The following is a 16,858-nucleotide window of genomic DNA, read 5'->3' as shown; positions in this document are numbered from 1 at the left end:
TTCTTAGTGCTGAAATTACTAGTTTTAAAAAATTATGACAATGTGCGCTTTGAATTTAAAACGTGGCGAGTGAATGCCGTTTTTAAATTAAACAAATTCTCGAGTACAGATTATATACACCAAATGCCCTGCCGAGCAATATTTAAATATGCCAATCAACACGATAGAAATGATAAGAAAATATTTTACGTTTTAAATCCATTTGATATGAATTTTGGAAAATATATAATTATACGTGTATATATATATATGCATGAAATATTTGTGCATACATGCACATGTGCACAGGGGCCAAGCCCGTTTTAACATTAATTTCAATGTAACCATATCTTTATGGTTACATTGAAATTAATGTTAAAACGGGCTTGGCCCCTGTGGATACCCGCATCAATTATGTTTTATCGACCAAGAGAGAGAGAGAGAGAGAGAGAGAGAGAATTGCGAAGCAGACCGTGCAAAAATGCGATCGAAGGCGAGAGTGCGAACTAGTTGCGATTGCGAAGGAGCGATAGTAGAACATGTATCGCTCAATCACTTTCGCCTTCGCATTGATCTTCGCGCTTCGCGATCACCGTCGCATCTTCGCACTTTCCCTCCTTCGCCTTCGCAACTTCTCACTTGGAACACCAAAACTTTCAAAAAATATTTTACGGTTAAACCCGCTGCGACGAGTCGAGAAAACGTGAGCAGATATATATATATATATATATATATATATATATATATATATATATATATATATATATATATATATATATATATATATATATATATATATATATTCAGGCACGTAGCATCGTTTTTGAAAGTGGGGGGGCAGACTCATCCAAAAAATCTTGACAAGAAAAAAAAAGGGGAATTTAGAATTTCCCAAAATCAAAAAACCTCATCCGGGGGGGGGGGGGGGGGGGGGGTTGGGGGGGGGGGGGGGGCTGGCGTAGCATTAACTTCAATTTCACTCCTAATTTTCTTATTTTCATATCAATATTTTACATACTCCCAAAAAAGTGGGGGGGGGGGGCAACTCCATGTTTATTCAATTTTTTATATGTAAATTTAAAAAATTAGTTGCTGCGGGAAAAAATGGTACGTGCCTAATATATAAATATATATATATATGTTCACTTTTCTCGACAAACATTTAGTTGCAAAGGAAAGGAAGCATGTACATGATCTCTTTTTGGTTTTACAAAAAACTTGTTCAAATTAAGCTAATAATTTCCAAGGCATCGTAAAATCTGGGTGTAATATCAGCCATTTTACCATTGGACTACTGGAAGCGAAGGAATTCTGGGATGCAGCCAAATCTTTCTTGACAAATGGGTAGCTTTTGCTGGTTCCTTTTCCCGCCAATTAGCTATTGGACCCCAGCTTACTGCGCTCGCTTTTATATGATTATTTTAAAAGATTGAATTAGAGCTGGGAATATTTCTATATCTTTGGACAGCTTACTAGCAGTTAATTTTTAGTATATTAAAAGTGAATGTTTAAAAAGCATGAGTTTTGACATTAAATCAATTTTCCTTCATCATGATTGATTAGTATATGCACGTGTAGCTAGTTTATCCATCAAATGAATGTTTTATCACAAAACATCACTGAAATGTCACGCATACCCCCCCCCCCCCCCCCGCCCCAATAAAATATTTAAAAATAAAAACAAAACAAAACCACACGCATACAGAACCCATGCATTGTACCCCCGAGCATGTACCTTCTTTCAGAATCAGTGGCTCGGTCTAGCTGCCACGAATCATAAGCACAGTCCCTTTAATTAGTGTCAAGTAATTAATAATGATAGATAAGTTTAATTTGTTACTCTTTGTATGATGGGATATCGGGGTTCTTGTGAATTGAAAATATTGCTGCTTTTGTTTGTGTTTTTCTCATTATTTGTAGGTATGTATTTATAACGATATGTGTTTGATTGTGATCATTGTTAAGGAAGAAGTAAATCGTTAGATATTGCCCTTTTTCAATTGATTTATACGAAATATTTTTTTCTAAATTTATTTTTTGATATTCCAGTGATTAAAAATAAGCCAGTAAGTATCCGTTTATTTAGATATATCTGAGCAAATTCTTCCATATGTAGATATCAACAGGCGTTAGATTTGATTCATTTATCAAAAGTATGTCGAAGTGAAACGATAAACTCTTTATATTTTAAACTACAGGTATAAGTATACTATAACGCAAGCTGTATAAGTATTCTTTGACAGAGACATGTGTAGCAATAAATGTTACAACAGAGGACCCTAACGAAGAGACAACAATAGAGGAATCCATTACGACGACGACGACACCAACAACAACAACAATTGTTACTACAACAACTGAGGATGAAACAACCACAGATGTCGAGACAACTGCCGAAAGCTCTGATGTCACAAATGTTAATACAGCATCTGAAGAGACAACGATTTCTTCTTCAAACAACGACACGACGACAAGTGACGACATTACGACAGATGACGACACAACAGGAAGTGCCGAAAACTCATCAGAGGAAAATCCTACAACGGAATCGTCTATATCATCAACAGAGGACGATGATACATCAGAGAGCACTGATGACGTCACTTCTACCATAGAAAGCAGCACTGTTGAGGTCACCACGGTCATGGAAACAACAGCTGAGACCACTAGCGACTTACAACTGAATCCAAATAAATCGGACAGCGAAAAAAGTAAGAACTATTTTATGAATTAATGTAACGCACTATATTAAGTAAGTAACATAATGTTTGATAAATAGCAAAAGTATATAGGATGCATATAAAGGAAGATTTGTATAACACACATTAAAACATATATGTGATATATTCATCTAAATTTCTGGTCGTTTTTAGGCGAAGCCAATGTTCTTGTTATTGCCATTGCTGTTGTAATTTGTATGTCAGCGATTGTTGGGGTAACGGCTTTGGTATACAAGTCAGCCATGAAACCAAAGGTAAATTTCTTGAAAATAATTAAAGCCATTTAAACATGATTGTGGGCTAGTTTGTGTCAACAGCAATTCGACGAAGTTTGATAGTTGATAGTACTCTGTCATTCTGTCAACTGAGAGTTAAGGGATCCATCCGGTCACCTTTCTAAAATCTAAACATTCCTTGAATAATTTGTTAATGCCAAAAAAATTCGACTCAATTTGTTGTCAAAATATAAAAAACAAATAAATATGAGGTTTTGCATGTTGTTTTGTATGCAAATTGCTCACACCAGTACAGAAGAAGTCCCTTATTCTGCAGTGATTTTATTTTAGAACTGCGCAGCTGCAGATTTAAATTCAAAAATCTAAAAAAAAAAAAAAAAAAAATAACAAACATAAAAACCAAACAACAAAAACAAATTTTTATTGCACATTTAAGTTGTAGCTTTGTCTCAAAATAGGGTAAATTTGTTGATAAATATATGTAAATTTAATTAATATTTAACCCACCGCACTTCTAAGGAGCGATTCCTTTATTCAATTTGTTGATACGAATCTGAAACGTTTAATTTTTCTTCAATTTCTTTAGATAGAAGATTTTGAATACGACCCGGAGGAACACAGTGGCATCAAAACAAATCCATTTGATGAGAATGGAATGATAATGTGGTACGAAAATTCTCAGGTGGCGCCATTTATGACAGAACTCACAATAATCAAAACTCCCATAGAAAGCGTACCCGAGCCAGAAACCCTGAAGGATCAATTCCAACCGAAGGGCCAACAGAAAAGACATCCCAGAAAACCGAAACGACGAAAACCTCGACGGAAAATCATTTCCATATACGACTGACTACATTTCATTCAGTAAAACGCCATCTTCTTTTCTTGTTCGGGATAAATGCCAGGAAATGAAGGGAAAAAACATTCCCTTTAAGGTTTCACATATCAAAGAACTTTCTTTTCAAGGGACCTAGGCACGATTTGAAATCAAATTTTTTTTTTTTAATTCTTATGTATAAAATGGTTAACTAGTGCATTTTAAATAGTTGACTAAAATTTAAATGTTAAAAGTCAAGTAATGAGAGAGATACCGGGGGAAGAAATGATTATTGTGTGGACATAGCTCGAGTCGTATATTTGTTTACAAATAATTATGTATTGCATAAAAATACCATTTTTTTGGACAAAATGACGCGTGGTAAAGTAAATAAACTGATTCAATATATTCATGAATAATATTTTCGACAGAAAAAGCGACATTTGATTGAAACTTATACCAATAAAGCACACATAGGTACACAATACAAGACTCGAGTTTTGTTTACAAAGAATGTCAAATTCTATATCTTGCTTGTAACTCAATATGTGAATTTCAAATTTTGACGAGACATTAAAAATACCCATATGAACCATTCGAAACATTGAAAAGCGGGAAGACAGGAAAATAAAAATAAAAATTTTGAGCCTAAATCGTGTCTAAGTTCGTTTTAAAAAATATTGACTTCCAGTTGTGTCGAATTTGTTAATTAATTTTTCGTTTGTCTCTATTGTACTTTTTTTTTTTATTTGTATCAACAAACAGTATTTGTAAACATGTGCATTCTCGGCTATCCTACACTAAGAAATAGTTTCCTATACCCATCAGCCTCAACATCTTAATTTTTTCATCATTTTAAAACACATTTATACACGAAAAAAAGAGTAATTAATGAACTAAACACGTTGAATAATTGACTGTTACAACTGTAAATAATTGTATTTTTTTCGCCAAAGCTGTTATATATGTGTATCCTTTCCATAGACACGGCGTTTTGATGGATATTTAGATAATAATTAATCGACGTAAAAAGATCCAAATAAATACATACAAACGCAGCATGTTATGTTCATTTCATGTCGTTGTCACACAAAACCAGGTCATTTTAATGCATGTACTTATTATATATGATAGTTCTACACGGGGATGGAAAATTGTTGTCAATTCTCTTTTATTTTGTACCGCTTTCCTGACCACTTCTATCGAACAGTACTTATAATATATCAACGGGTTGGTCTTCTTTTTGGTAAAAAAAAAAAGGAACCGTTTTACAAAAAGTTAAAAAAATATATGAAAACATTATCAAAAATATTGTTTATTTTTCAAAAACAAAATACACATAAAAGCAAAATAAATTATATAAATAAATTTGATTATCAATCAGTACAACATTATGATATCGGAAAGGGAAATACATGTAAAAAGTTTGATTTTCACCTGAGTTTTTTTTAATATCACAAGACGTAAATGTATAAACATTACACATTCAATTATGGACATTGAATAGTAACCTTTTTAACAATTCTAATAATATTTAAATTGCTAGTTAATTAAACTGTAGATTTACATCACACATTATGACATAGCATCGATATCGTACATGTATTTTATTAGCCCGATTTCGGGGGGGGGGGGGGTCGATAATATATTATATATATACCATTATGATTTTTTTTATCAAGAAAATATTTTACATGTACATGGACAGTGTAACTAAAGAATTAAGAGATCTGTGTAAAACTATAGGAATTATTCGAGTAACAATAGAATTTATGGTCTCCTAGCAAAAGTATTTGGTCTTGTACATGTACATATGATGGGTAATTCGTTGGCCATCCTGCATATGTATATATACACGTATTCTTATTTAAGTCAAAAAATGCCTTTTATTACCTTTAGTATGTATGAATATAAGATGAAATGCAGATTAAAGGATGAGAAAATGTCAGAGAAAAACCTCTTATTTAGTTTAAAAAGTAATCTGTGTATGCAAAATACTGTTCTAAAAATGACTGGTTGTATAAGAAATGATATTTATCACGAAATAGGTGATTATTTGTAGACACTAAATGTGCGATGTATGATGATGATGATGATGTAATAATGAATATGTGAATGAACTTGTTTTAAATAAAAGAAAAAAAAGTCAAAAAATGCCATTAAAAAGATTTTCTGCTTAAACTTTTTTCAGCAGAGGTTTTCTAAGTTCGTTGATAGACGTGGTGCAAATGGTCTCCATTTCAAAATGGTTTCCATAATCTTCAGTTCGGATGGACAGCCCCTGGCCCAGTTCGTTGATAGAATGTATTTCTGCTTCACAGAAGTCCTCTTAATAAAAATCAAACAAAATTTCATTGTAAAACCCAAATCTGAATGGCAATGTCATATTACATAATTTTATATATGACAACGACACCCACCCAATAAAATCAAAATTTACAGTATGATAGAAATTTAGTCATGCAGCGTTGCGGGCACGTAGCAGAGGCGGGGTGGGGTCTCTTTTCAATGAAAACCTTACGTATTATCTATCTCATTATAATATTAAGAAATGTTATTTACGGACAACGAACTGCAACTCCCCCCCCCCCCCCCCCCCCCGTTTCGGACAAGAAGAGTTTAAAGAGTTTGGGGTAGATCTGCCCCCCCCCCCCCACACACACACACAAAACGACGCTAAATGCCCTTGAATTAAAATTCAAAGAAATGCTTCCTATACACCTTAGATAGTTTCTAGATTCAGCAGAAAACTACTTCATTTTAATATGAATAATAGTATATATATTAAGATGCCAACCTTCTAGATCTCCTGCCTTGGCTTTCTTTTTCACGATCGTTTCTTTCCCAATTTTCGTTGTTGTTTTGTCTTTTTCAAAAAGACATTTCTGCAATATTGCAATAGAAAACAAAAACGTTATAATCCATATGTCGATATGCAATGTAAATGTAGTTTATGAAGTCTCTTTAAATTACCCCCCCCACCCCCAAAAAAAAAATTATAAAAATAAATCCACGATATTTCATAATATTTATGAAGTTATTGTTTTCTTTCATACAGTTTATTAAAAGTGAAACTTACCTGTTTTCCCAAGTTTTCCGTCGTCAGGCGTTCTTTGACGTAATCACAATCCGGACTCCATCGGGAATGTTCCCTTATTGGAATGTCCTCGGGACACCACGAACGAAGATGAATGTTGCAACAGAAGCTTTTGACATGATCACAAACACCTGATGATTAGGATATAGAGAAAAACATGAACATTTATATTAATATCAAGAACTGTACAATTTCTTTTCATTTCATTTCTTTTATAAAATTTCAAGGAAAAATTAGATTTTTATGATGAAAAAAATATTTTGAGGATGAGGGTCGGACAACCTTATATAATTATAATAGATGGTGTCAGTCACTCATGTACATGTTATATAATCTATAGATAAATAATCGTTTCCAAATCTTATTGCAATCAAAAAGTCTGGCGCGTAAATTGATCGTTGATTTCTTGAACCTATCGCATTGATTTGGGGAGATATATATATTGGCTCAGTACCAAAGCTAGCTTGCAATTATATCTAAGAAAACTGTGGTGTTATAGGAACTGATTACATATGTATATGGTAGTGAAAATATTAATAGGAATATAAAGTATTATCATATTGAAATGTTCTATCATATAAAAATTAAATTATTTAAATTGTGGGTTTGAAAAAAATAAAACGCCAGATGTAAATCATTTGATCATTCATGCTCTATAATTAAACCACGTGGTAATTATAAATGACCACATACCGAGATAATAAAACCCAGCGTTTGCCATTTGAACTGGATCCTGAAACTCCGTCCCGGGCCATAGATCAGTAAAAGACTTCAACCTTTCTTCAAACGTTGCATACTTTAGTGCCTAGAATTAAAATGATAAGGATATGTTGAACATATATTCCTCACCCTGGGATATACAGACACACTTGCATCAGTTATGGTAGATTCAGAACAGTAGCCCAACGGGAAAATTCGATATAGCAGTTGCTTTAGTTTGAAATCAAAGTACTGAAGTACTGACGGGAGTTGATTTTATCGATTATTATAAAATTTATTTTAGAATCAACGATAATGTTATTTTGCATGGCAAGTGGTTTCTTTTATGTATTTGATTTCCGCACATTTTTTATAATATGAATACTCGGACTCTTCCGAAAAGAATTTCCAGAAAACCCCATATGAATCATGTCGTGTAATATTTAAAGATACTACAAATTCCATCAACGTACGTATCAGAAATCGAAATATTTCTGAAAAATTGTATGGATCCAAGCAATATATTGAACTCTAGCTTCGTTCAACCAGACGCTCGGCTGTCTCCGTTAATATCCTACAAGCAAGAGAAATTCTCTGCTTGTCGAAGATTTTCGGAAACCACCGATCGTCTGGTTGAACAATCAATCGCAACTTCTCGGGCCTTTCCGGAAGGCTCGGAAAAACACCTCGAATGTATTAACATTACCGGATGTTAGAATTTTATACAAAATGGAGTCGCTTCCCATTAAAATAAGTTATCTGCTAGACAACCTTATAAGTCGATTCTGTGTTATATTTTAGGGTAAATCATTTACTTTAATGAAGTCTAGCTTACATCTCAACAGATCGCAAAATGTGTTGTATTTATATCAAGTTTTTAAAAAAAAAGGGGGGGTTGTCATGGACGCCTAGGTAATAAATTCGATGTGTTTTTCCGAGCCTGTTGGAAAGGCCCGAGAGGTTGCGATTGGTTGAACGATACTATAGTTAGTAAACTCTAGCGTAGGAATACATACATGTACCACTACAAAAATGTCTAAATTGTTTCCTACCATTTAAAATCTGACTATTTTCAATAAATAACAATGCTTCAGAATTCATTACAGCGAATTTATCGATTATTTCTGAGAGCTAAGTCTTCTCAGCGGTGATAATTTGTGCTTAGGTCCAAACACTGTAACAGTTTCACTTTCGGTTTTCGGAGTAACTGCATAGGAGAGTTGATTAAAATCAACTTCCAAAAATCGATTGCCCGATACAAGTAAAGCGATTAACTTAGACGTGGTTGTAATATTCCAAATGACTTTTTTTCATAAAATGATTTCCAGTAAGAAAATTAACAAATGGAAATAGTCCCAACTTTTAATTTTTGGTATGCACGGGAAATACATGAAAACACATTCTATCAACTTGAACTACGGTAATATAACGTATCCAGAGGTGTCCATTTAATTGGTCACTGCATGGTCACTCATATTAATAATGTGACCAATTCTTAGTATTTACATGTATTCCAGAGAAAACAACATTGTTAAAAAAAAAGTTTTTACCATCAGAATAACGAGTGAGAAAATGACTGAGCTTGCATGATAAATGATTTAAATTCATGGATTATGATATAATTGACCATAATTTAATATACATTTTATACAACTACCGAGTATGATTCCCTCTATTTCTAAATGAAACTTAGATCTATAGTTACATGTAATTCATAGCTCTTTAGAAATCAACGCGCCCCGTTTATTGACTGGTCGACACCTGTACAGCGACTAAAACTAACAGGAAACTGACAGGACTGAAATCTAAACGCCCCGTTTATCAACTTGTCGAAACCTGCAGCGATCTATAGTCTGTCCCAAGATATTTATGCTGCACATTTGGACGATTTTTAATGAAAGTACACATACTTCATACACGATAACTTCATTCACACATTATCACCCCCCCCCCTTAATTATTAACAGGAACGGAAACCGATTTCCTACGGAGATTTATAATGGGGAATTAATGTTGATATCTTTTCTCCATTCGAATGGCACTCGGAATACCTCGCACAATTTTTCAACGTTATCATCCGGGCTTAATGATGTGTTGAACATATTTTATTGACTAATGCCAAAAGGATTGGACACAAGTTCCAAAAACTTAGAATGTCCTCTCCTTGTACATAATATATTACAGTGCCATACAATGCCAGTTAACATTGATAACAGTTATAAAACATGTAATGAAATACAAATAAATCATTAGTTTTAAATCTAGAATTAGAATTAGGTTGGATAAGAAAGTTATGCAAATAATTTAAAAACTTAGATAAATCTACCACACTTTTGTATATATGTATGAACTTCTTTAAATATTTTTATGTTTTCATCATAAGATAAAGTGTTGTCACCCCAAAGTAACAAATGTACATCAATTATATTCAAAAAGTTCAGTGATAAAAGATTATACATAAATGATTGTCTTAATGATGAATATTTTTTACAAACGAAGAACAAGTGATGTGCATCTTCTAAACTTCCACATGAACACATTGGGTTGGCTATTATGTTACACCGATAAAGATCACAATTGAGAACACAATTATGCCTTAATTTTGTATGAATGATATTCAAGAATCTTTTACCAAAAGAAAAATACTTAGGAGGTTTTGTATAATTGCTCTGTAGTGATTTCTTAAAAATATTTAACGAAGTAGCTTCCTTGGTATTATTATTCAGACTATTCCACTTACAAATAGTGTCAGGAAAAAATGACTTATTAAAAGCTTCTAATCTACATCTAGGCAAAGAATAGTTTGAGGAGTTTCTAGTATTATAGTTGGAAGTGACATTTCTAATTCCAGGAGTTATGTCTTTTAGATAAGAAGGAACAAGATTGTTATGAATTTTGAACATAGTAGATAATTTAAGGCGGTCTCGTCTCGTTATTAATGGTTCCCATCCTGTTTCCAAATATAGAGAATTTCTTGAGGCTATGACTGAAAGACCTGAAACTATTCTTGCTGCATAAAGTTGAACCTTTTCAAGCTTATCCATATCAAATTGGGTACATCCAGACCAAACTTCAACAGCATACTCTAGTTGTGGTCTTATAAATGATACATACATTTGTGCTAAAATATCTCTAGATACAGTATAAATTTAAGTTTTTTAAGTAGACCAAGTTTTTTGTAAGCTTTTTTAACAATGATGTCTATGTGATTAGACCAACTTAAATTTGAAGATAACAATACTCCTAGATGCTTGTGTTGTGAAACATATTCCAAGGTACAATCATCAAACAACAAATTAGGAAATTTTTCAACATTTTTAAAACTAAAGAATACAACTTTTGTTTTTTGTGGATTAAATTCTAGAAGCCATTGCTTTGACCATTCCTTCAGTACATGAAGATCATAATTAAGATTATCTTCTATGACAGAAATATTGTTTGAACACTGTTGTAATGAACTATCATCAGCATAAAGTCTACATATTGATCTCATGTTTTCAGCCACATCATTTACATAGAGTAAAAACAATAATGGGCCAAGAACAGAGCCCTGGGGAACACCTGCATTTATGAATTGGCTGGAAGAGAGTTTGTTTTTATACATATTAACCTTCTGTGTTCTATTACTTAAATAGCTAATAAACCATTCAAGAATTGGCCCAGAGACTCCATACGATTTAAGTTTATGAATTAGACCCTTATGCCAGACCCTATCGAAAGCTTTTGAAAGATCACAAAAGATCATACAACAGTAATTACCATCGTCAATACTTTTCACAATAGAATGATATGTTTCTAAAAGTTGGTAAACAGTTGAATGTCCAGGCAAAAAACCAGCCTGGTATTTATAAAATAAGTTGTTGGCGTGTAAAAAATTATATAGATGTTTAAACAAGATTCTCTCAAAAATTTTACTAATACAACTCAGCAATGACACAGGTCTGTAGTTTGATGTGATAGATGGATCATCTTTCTTAAATAAAGGAATTACATGTGCAAATTTCCAGCAGTCAGGAAAAGTCTTAGATGTTAGTGATTTGTTGAATAGAAGACACAAAGGTTTTGAAATAGTTTCTTTGCAGGATTTGAGCATTTTGTGACTTATACTGTCTGGGCCTACTGCTTTATTAACAGGTATTACTGACAAAATGTCAAAAACTTCGTGTTCTTGAATGACAAGGTTTGAAAAATTGTCTGTACACTTGTGTTGCAAAATAGGTAAGTCCTTATTGTTATTATCTAAATTAGAAATTGAACTAAAGTATGTATTTAAAAGTTCAATCTTATCATTATCTGAGAATGCAAACTTATCAGTGCCATTATTGTCTGTGTAATGCATAGGTGGTATTTCAGTTGTAGATTTAGTGTGAAAAACATCTTTCATCAACTTCCAATAGAGCTTTTGATTGTTTTTACTTGCATCACTCAAATAGGAATCAATATTATCATAATAATTTGAAATGGCATATTTTTTCATGTTGTTGACCTTATTTCTAAATTTCCGAAACAAATACCAATCTGAATCTTTGCAGGATTTCTGAGCTTTTTTTCTCAACCTATTTCTGATACGTATAGTTTTGCGTAAAAGTGAATCCATCCAGGGTTTATCATTTGGCCTAATAGTAACAGTTTTTTCTGGTAAACATTTGTGTATGATAGACATATATTGATGTGTAAAATTGTTTGCAGCAGTATTTATGTCATTTGTATTATTAATGATATTGCTCCAGTCACATTCTTTAATAAGATTGTTAAGTAGTATAAGGTTTGCATTTTTGTAGTCCCAAATTTTTCTTTTGTATGAAATATTTTCATTTGAATTTTGTTGTATGTAAATGTAAGTTGCTTTGTGGTCACTGAGTGTATGACTAAAAGTACCTGAATCGTGGATTTTGATGTTTTTGCTTACAAGAATAGGATCTATTAAAGTGCATGTATGCTCAGTGATCCTTGTAGGTGTATGTATTGTATTTGTTAAGTTGTTCGAGTTCATAATTGTGTGGATCTCATGTGTGGAAATAAGGTTGAGAAAATTGACATTCAGATCACCTAGAACTATGATGTTAGAAGAGATATCATTAGCTCTTTCAATCGACCATGAACATTTTTGCCAAAAAGTACTACTAGAATTTGGTGGGCGGTATGCACAGCATAAAAGAAGATTCTCAATAGCATGTGGTATTTCAATCCATAAGATTTCTGTACCGTTGGGTTCTAAATCATACCTCCGAGATGCAACTATAGAGTCAGAAATATATATCATTACACCTCCCCCATAGGAGTTGCGATCCTTCCTAAAGCTAGTTTTATATCCCTCTATATTTAGACTGTCATTGCTAATATTTACATCCAAATGGGTCTCAGTAAAACATAATACATCAAAATCTTGAACTAAATACAATAAGGAGTCTATCTTATTTCTTATGCTTCTTATATTGATATGCATAATATCAAGAGAGTTTTCAGCAGAGGGACCTGGATTAGTTTCAATATCTCCAGATAACAAGAGAACACAAAATATAAAAATTTGTGCACAAAAATTGAAAGTAATAGACCAATTTGAAAGAAATTTGAATATTACTAAAACCGATTTGGTTTGACTTTTCCGATCGCGTCGCGTTCAACTTTTTCAGCTACGTCATACATAAACAATACCCGCACCTTAACCACAGTTTTTTTATTGGTGGATTCAGCTTACCGCTGATTGGCTGCTGGTTAACTAAGACTAAATTATGCACGGACAGAACAACAACATATCAGAGAATGAACAATTCACATGGGTACTCGTGACTGTCGAAATTGGGCTATTTTTCGAAAGTGTACACTTGTGATAAAACAATACATACGGTACATAACATATATAGCTGTAGCTCTGTGTATAAATTTTGGGTTAGAAAATATAAAGGTACAGTGCATACAATACTTACATGTACAAAAAAAACGTTACGGCAATTTGCCGCGTATAAAAATAACACTATTTTTTAAAAATATTTACATCATACCATACCACATTTTGTGCAAATAATCCATTTAAATAATTCTTCATTTAGTTTACTACTGTTAATAATTTTAGCTTTACCCGCCCCAAACTTTCTCCTATTAAACAACCTTTAACCGTACTCGGAAAGCGGATCAAGAACTGTATTTTTTATGTATGTAAACAAACCAGTGTTCATGTATGGAGCGGGTGATCGGGGGTTCAGAGACAGGTAAAATAAAGAAATCTGCAGTAAATGGTTCGTGGATATTTTAGTATATATATTTACACCGAAAGTGATAGGGCAACAGAAGAGAAACGAATCGGACACTTGCCTTATGTACAAACCTCCTTGCACTCTCCACTTCCGTCTCGTTCTTTCACACCATATCGTTCAATACTTTTATTGACTGTCGATTGCCGATCGAAAGGTGTAGAAATCGAGGAATTCATACCTATCACTTTGACTGGCAAGTTAGTAGGTAATACATGTGCATTATACATTTACGGTATTTACATGAAATGAACGCTTAGCACATGCAACTTTTAAATATTATATTTTTTATAACGCCGTACTTTGGACCGTAGCTTGAGACTATGGTTTAACGCCCGTTTACACAGAGAGAGAGAGAGAGAGAGAGAGAGAGAGAGAGAGTTTAGCACAGAATTTAAACATACGGGATAGTCGATTTTGAATGAATAATATTGGGGGGAAATAAACTGTTCTGAGAAATCCTTCAGCTCTGGCATTGCATAAGCGTATACTGATAACTCGGCCTAAAAATAGGAGTTAACCAATCATATAGTTTTCACACCGGCGGCGTGTATAATTTATGCATGACGTAGCTGACAGAAATGATCGTGACGCTATAGGAAAAGTCAAACCAAATCGGTTTTGATAATAATTGTTTAGTTTTGAATAACAATGATTGGACTGCATATAGTAAATAAGCAAGTTTGAAAATGGTAAAGTAAGATTTCTTAAAGATGTTGTGGTATCTCATATAGATGATATAATGATGGCATGCAATATCCCCGTAGACTTTCTATTTTTAGACGTATATAGAAAGAGGGGGCGTTTCAAAAGGGAAATCTTGGGATTTGTCCATACTATTGAATGAACATCGTCTGAATGAAGAGGTGTCTATAAATATCGAATAATTTATGAAAATATGCGGCAAAAATATCTTGGGACAGACTTTTTTTAAAAAGAAAAATCACGGACTGCCCATCTAACGCTAACGCGTGTCATAATTTTTTTTTCTCTTATTTGGCAATGTACGTCGCTACCTTCATATCCCGCATGAATCACCAAAGAATGTTGCGTTATTGTTTTCAAGGTTCAATTGCTATAACTTATATACTGTAGTAGTTTTGTTTTCACCTCTATCTCTCTCCTGTAGTCTTTTAAGCCCGTCTGCAGGAACGGACACTTTGGCTTGTACTTCTGGTGCTCGCTCCAAGGATCACAGGAACTGTCCCAATTTTTAACCCCAATTCCACACGCGAAGCATATCACATAATCCTCTCTATCTTTAAATGCCAAACACACAAAAATACATTTGTCTTTTTGTGATTTTTAAAAATATATTCTCATTATTCTGTGTGTTTTTAAAATAGCCTGTTAATGACTAAATGTAGAATGACACAGCAGCTCTGAAATACATATTATAGAGAGCTATTGAAACATACATGTATCTTGTGCATACCTGTGTAAAAGAAGCCTGCACGGGCTAACAGACGTGGATCAACACTCCCGGTCCAATTTTTAAATCTCTGGATCCGCCTCTTAAATGACTGATAATATGGATGATGGAATGAATGATCGATATTCTTCCGATAAGCTCCAGACATTTACCTAAACAAACCATTTACAATTAACGTGTAATGTATATATTTAGAAACAAGGATTTCAGGAGTTTAATTTTAGATTTGGGGTTTTCCACGGTTATGTTTTCTTATAAATAAATACCATTCGTCTGAAAAAGTATACCAGTTGACTAAGGTTTATTAGTAATATGGCGCATTATTAAAGCATAGTTGTATAAGTACTACCTTCAGCAAAATATCAACTTCTGGAAAAATTTTCATGTACGATGTCAGTAAGTTGAAAACTTAAGGTTTTAAAAATTACCTGATCTGAAATAAACTGTTGTCAATCCGAAATAAACAAGAAATCTCCACAAATTTAAAGAGTAAACTATGAGACAATCAAATGAGAACGTCTTCGGATAAAGTGAAATTATTTCAATCCACAACAATGTAAAAAGTCAACACGCTTGGCCACGATCTCTAAATGATTTCAAAACGCTTGTTTCATCAATTTTGTTCACTGAAATTCTAAAATTAACTGTCGAAATTTCCAATAAATAAGGGTATGATTCATTTGTGTTTATAAACAAGTTCTAGGAATGCGGAAGTATTTATAGCAACACCTCTGTATCGACCCAAATCTTTCAAAAATCCATGTGGCACATAAAGAAAAATGTGTTTTGTATATTTTTATTTTGAAGAGGACAAAATTAATGCTTGATATACGATGCCATTATTCGGTTGTAGCTGCTAGAACACGCAAATTAGCATTCTTTCAAATTAAAAGAAGCTTTGGAATGTGTTTTTTCAAGTTTTCTTTTTAAATATCATATCAAAAGGATATTTTTTTAAAACAAAATAATGTATCTATTACCATTTCTGTTTAACTAGATCAGCGCGATTTTCATACCGGTAATTAAATAATTTACCGTCCACGTCGTGTCTACAGAGCTATAGCAGGGTGTAACACTTTATGGGTACATGTATATTTCATCGATGCCAATATACTGAGTTCATTTAAAATAAAATGCTTTCGGCTTTGGTGATTTATGTGGAATATGAAGATGCCAACATTGCAGGAAAAAAATACATCACCCGCGTTAGCGGTATTTCTCTTAGGTGTCCATTGCATCAATTCATGATCAAGAAACAAACAAAAACTTCAATTTATTTAATAATGCTTAGTTTTATTATCATCAATTATGTAAAAGAATATTTCATCGCGACATTTTCCATACAACCTATTGTTACAACCTTTTTAGAAAATGCAAAAGTCAGTGTCTTAAAATTAAATACATAACTTCACGCATACAGTATGACCATATATACACATTTACAAGCACGTTACAATCTTTTTGTACAGTTTTACAATATATTTGTATACGCACTCTTTGTTTTATTCCGTCTAATATGAACAAACTCTTATATACATGTATACCGCGATATGTCAATGGGATGCTATTGAAAACTATTAAATCATTTTACAAAGTTTGCAAATTAAGGAGATTCTAACAAGAATTT

At 33.0% G+C, this 16,858-nt stretch overlaps 2 protein-coding genes across 2 annotated transcripts; one reads left to right on the top strand and one right to left on the bottom strand.

The window, feature by feature from the left end:
• The first annotated feature begins 1,723 nt into the window (after window positions 1-1,723).
• LOC105328064 (uncharacterized) lies at window positions 1,724-5,532 on the top strand. The gene is made up of 4 exons (XM_011428815.4): window positions 1,724-1,899; window positions 2,223-2,690; window positions 2,853-2,953; window positions 3,522-5,532. Exons 1-4 carry the CDS (start codon window positions 1,827-1,829, stop codon window positions 3,783-3,785), a joined length of 906 nt encoding a protein of 301 aa, XP_011427117.3. The 5' UTR covers window positions 1,724-1,826; the 3' UTR covers window positions 3,786-5,532.
• On the bottom strand, window positions 5,060-15,855 carry LOC105328063 (putative inhibitor of apoptosis). The gene is made up of 7 exons (XM_011428814.4): window positions 15,660-15,855; window positions 15,235-15,383; window positions 14,910-15,058; window positions 7,543-7,654; window positions 6,832-6,980; window positions 6,550-6,637; window positions 5,060-6,080 (listed from the first exon to the last, which is right to left on the bottom strand). The coding sequence occupies exons 2-7, from the start codon at window positions 15,377-15,379 to the stop codon at window positions 5,929-5,931; spliced, it is 795 nt and encodes a 264-aa protein (XP_011427116.3). The 5' UTR covers window positions 15,380-15,383; window positions 15,660-15,855; the 3' UTR covers window positions 5,060-5,928.
• Between the last annotated feature and the right edge of the window lie 1,003 nt (window positions 15,856-16,858).

Source organism: Magallana gigas, chromosome 9 (assembly GCF_963853765.1).
Source record: "Magallana gigas chromosome 9, xbMagGiga1.1, whole genome shotgun sequence".
NCBI lineage: Eukaryota > Metazoa > Mollusca > Bivalvia > Ostreida > Ostreidae > Magallana > Magallana gigas.
This window is presented reverse-complemented; position numbering and strand designations above follow the sequence as displayed.

Bases quoted from the DNA above. Each gene is read 5' to 3' on its own strand.
- LOC105328063 (XM_011428814.4), bottom strand. From the start codon at position 15,379: ATGTCTGGAGCTTATCGGAAGAATATCGATCATTCATTCCATCATCCA. The intron at 6,981-7,542 runs GTATGTGGTCAT...CCTAATCATCAG, and splicing joins CGCTGGGTTTTATTATCTCG to GTGTTTGTGATCATGTCAAA. The intron at 6,638-6,831 runs GTAAGTTTCACT...GCAATATTGCAG, and splicing joins CGGAAAACTTGGGAAAACAG to AAATGTCTTTTTGAAAAAGA.
- LOC105328064 (XM_011428815.4), top strand. From the start codon at position 1,827: ATGATGGGATATCGGGGTTCTTGTGAATTGAAAATATTGCTGCTTTTG. The intron at 2,691-2,852 runs GTAAGAACTATT...GGTCGTTTTTAG, and splicing joins TAAATCGGACAGCGAAAAAA to GCGAAGCCAATGTTCTTGTT. The intron at 2,954-3,521 runs GTAAATTTCTTG...CAATTTCTTTAG, and splicing joins AGTCAGCCATGAAACCAAAG to ATAGAAGATTTTGAATACGA.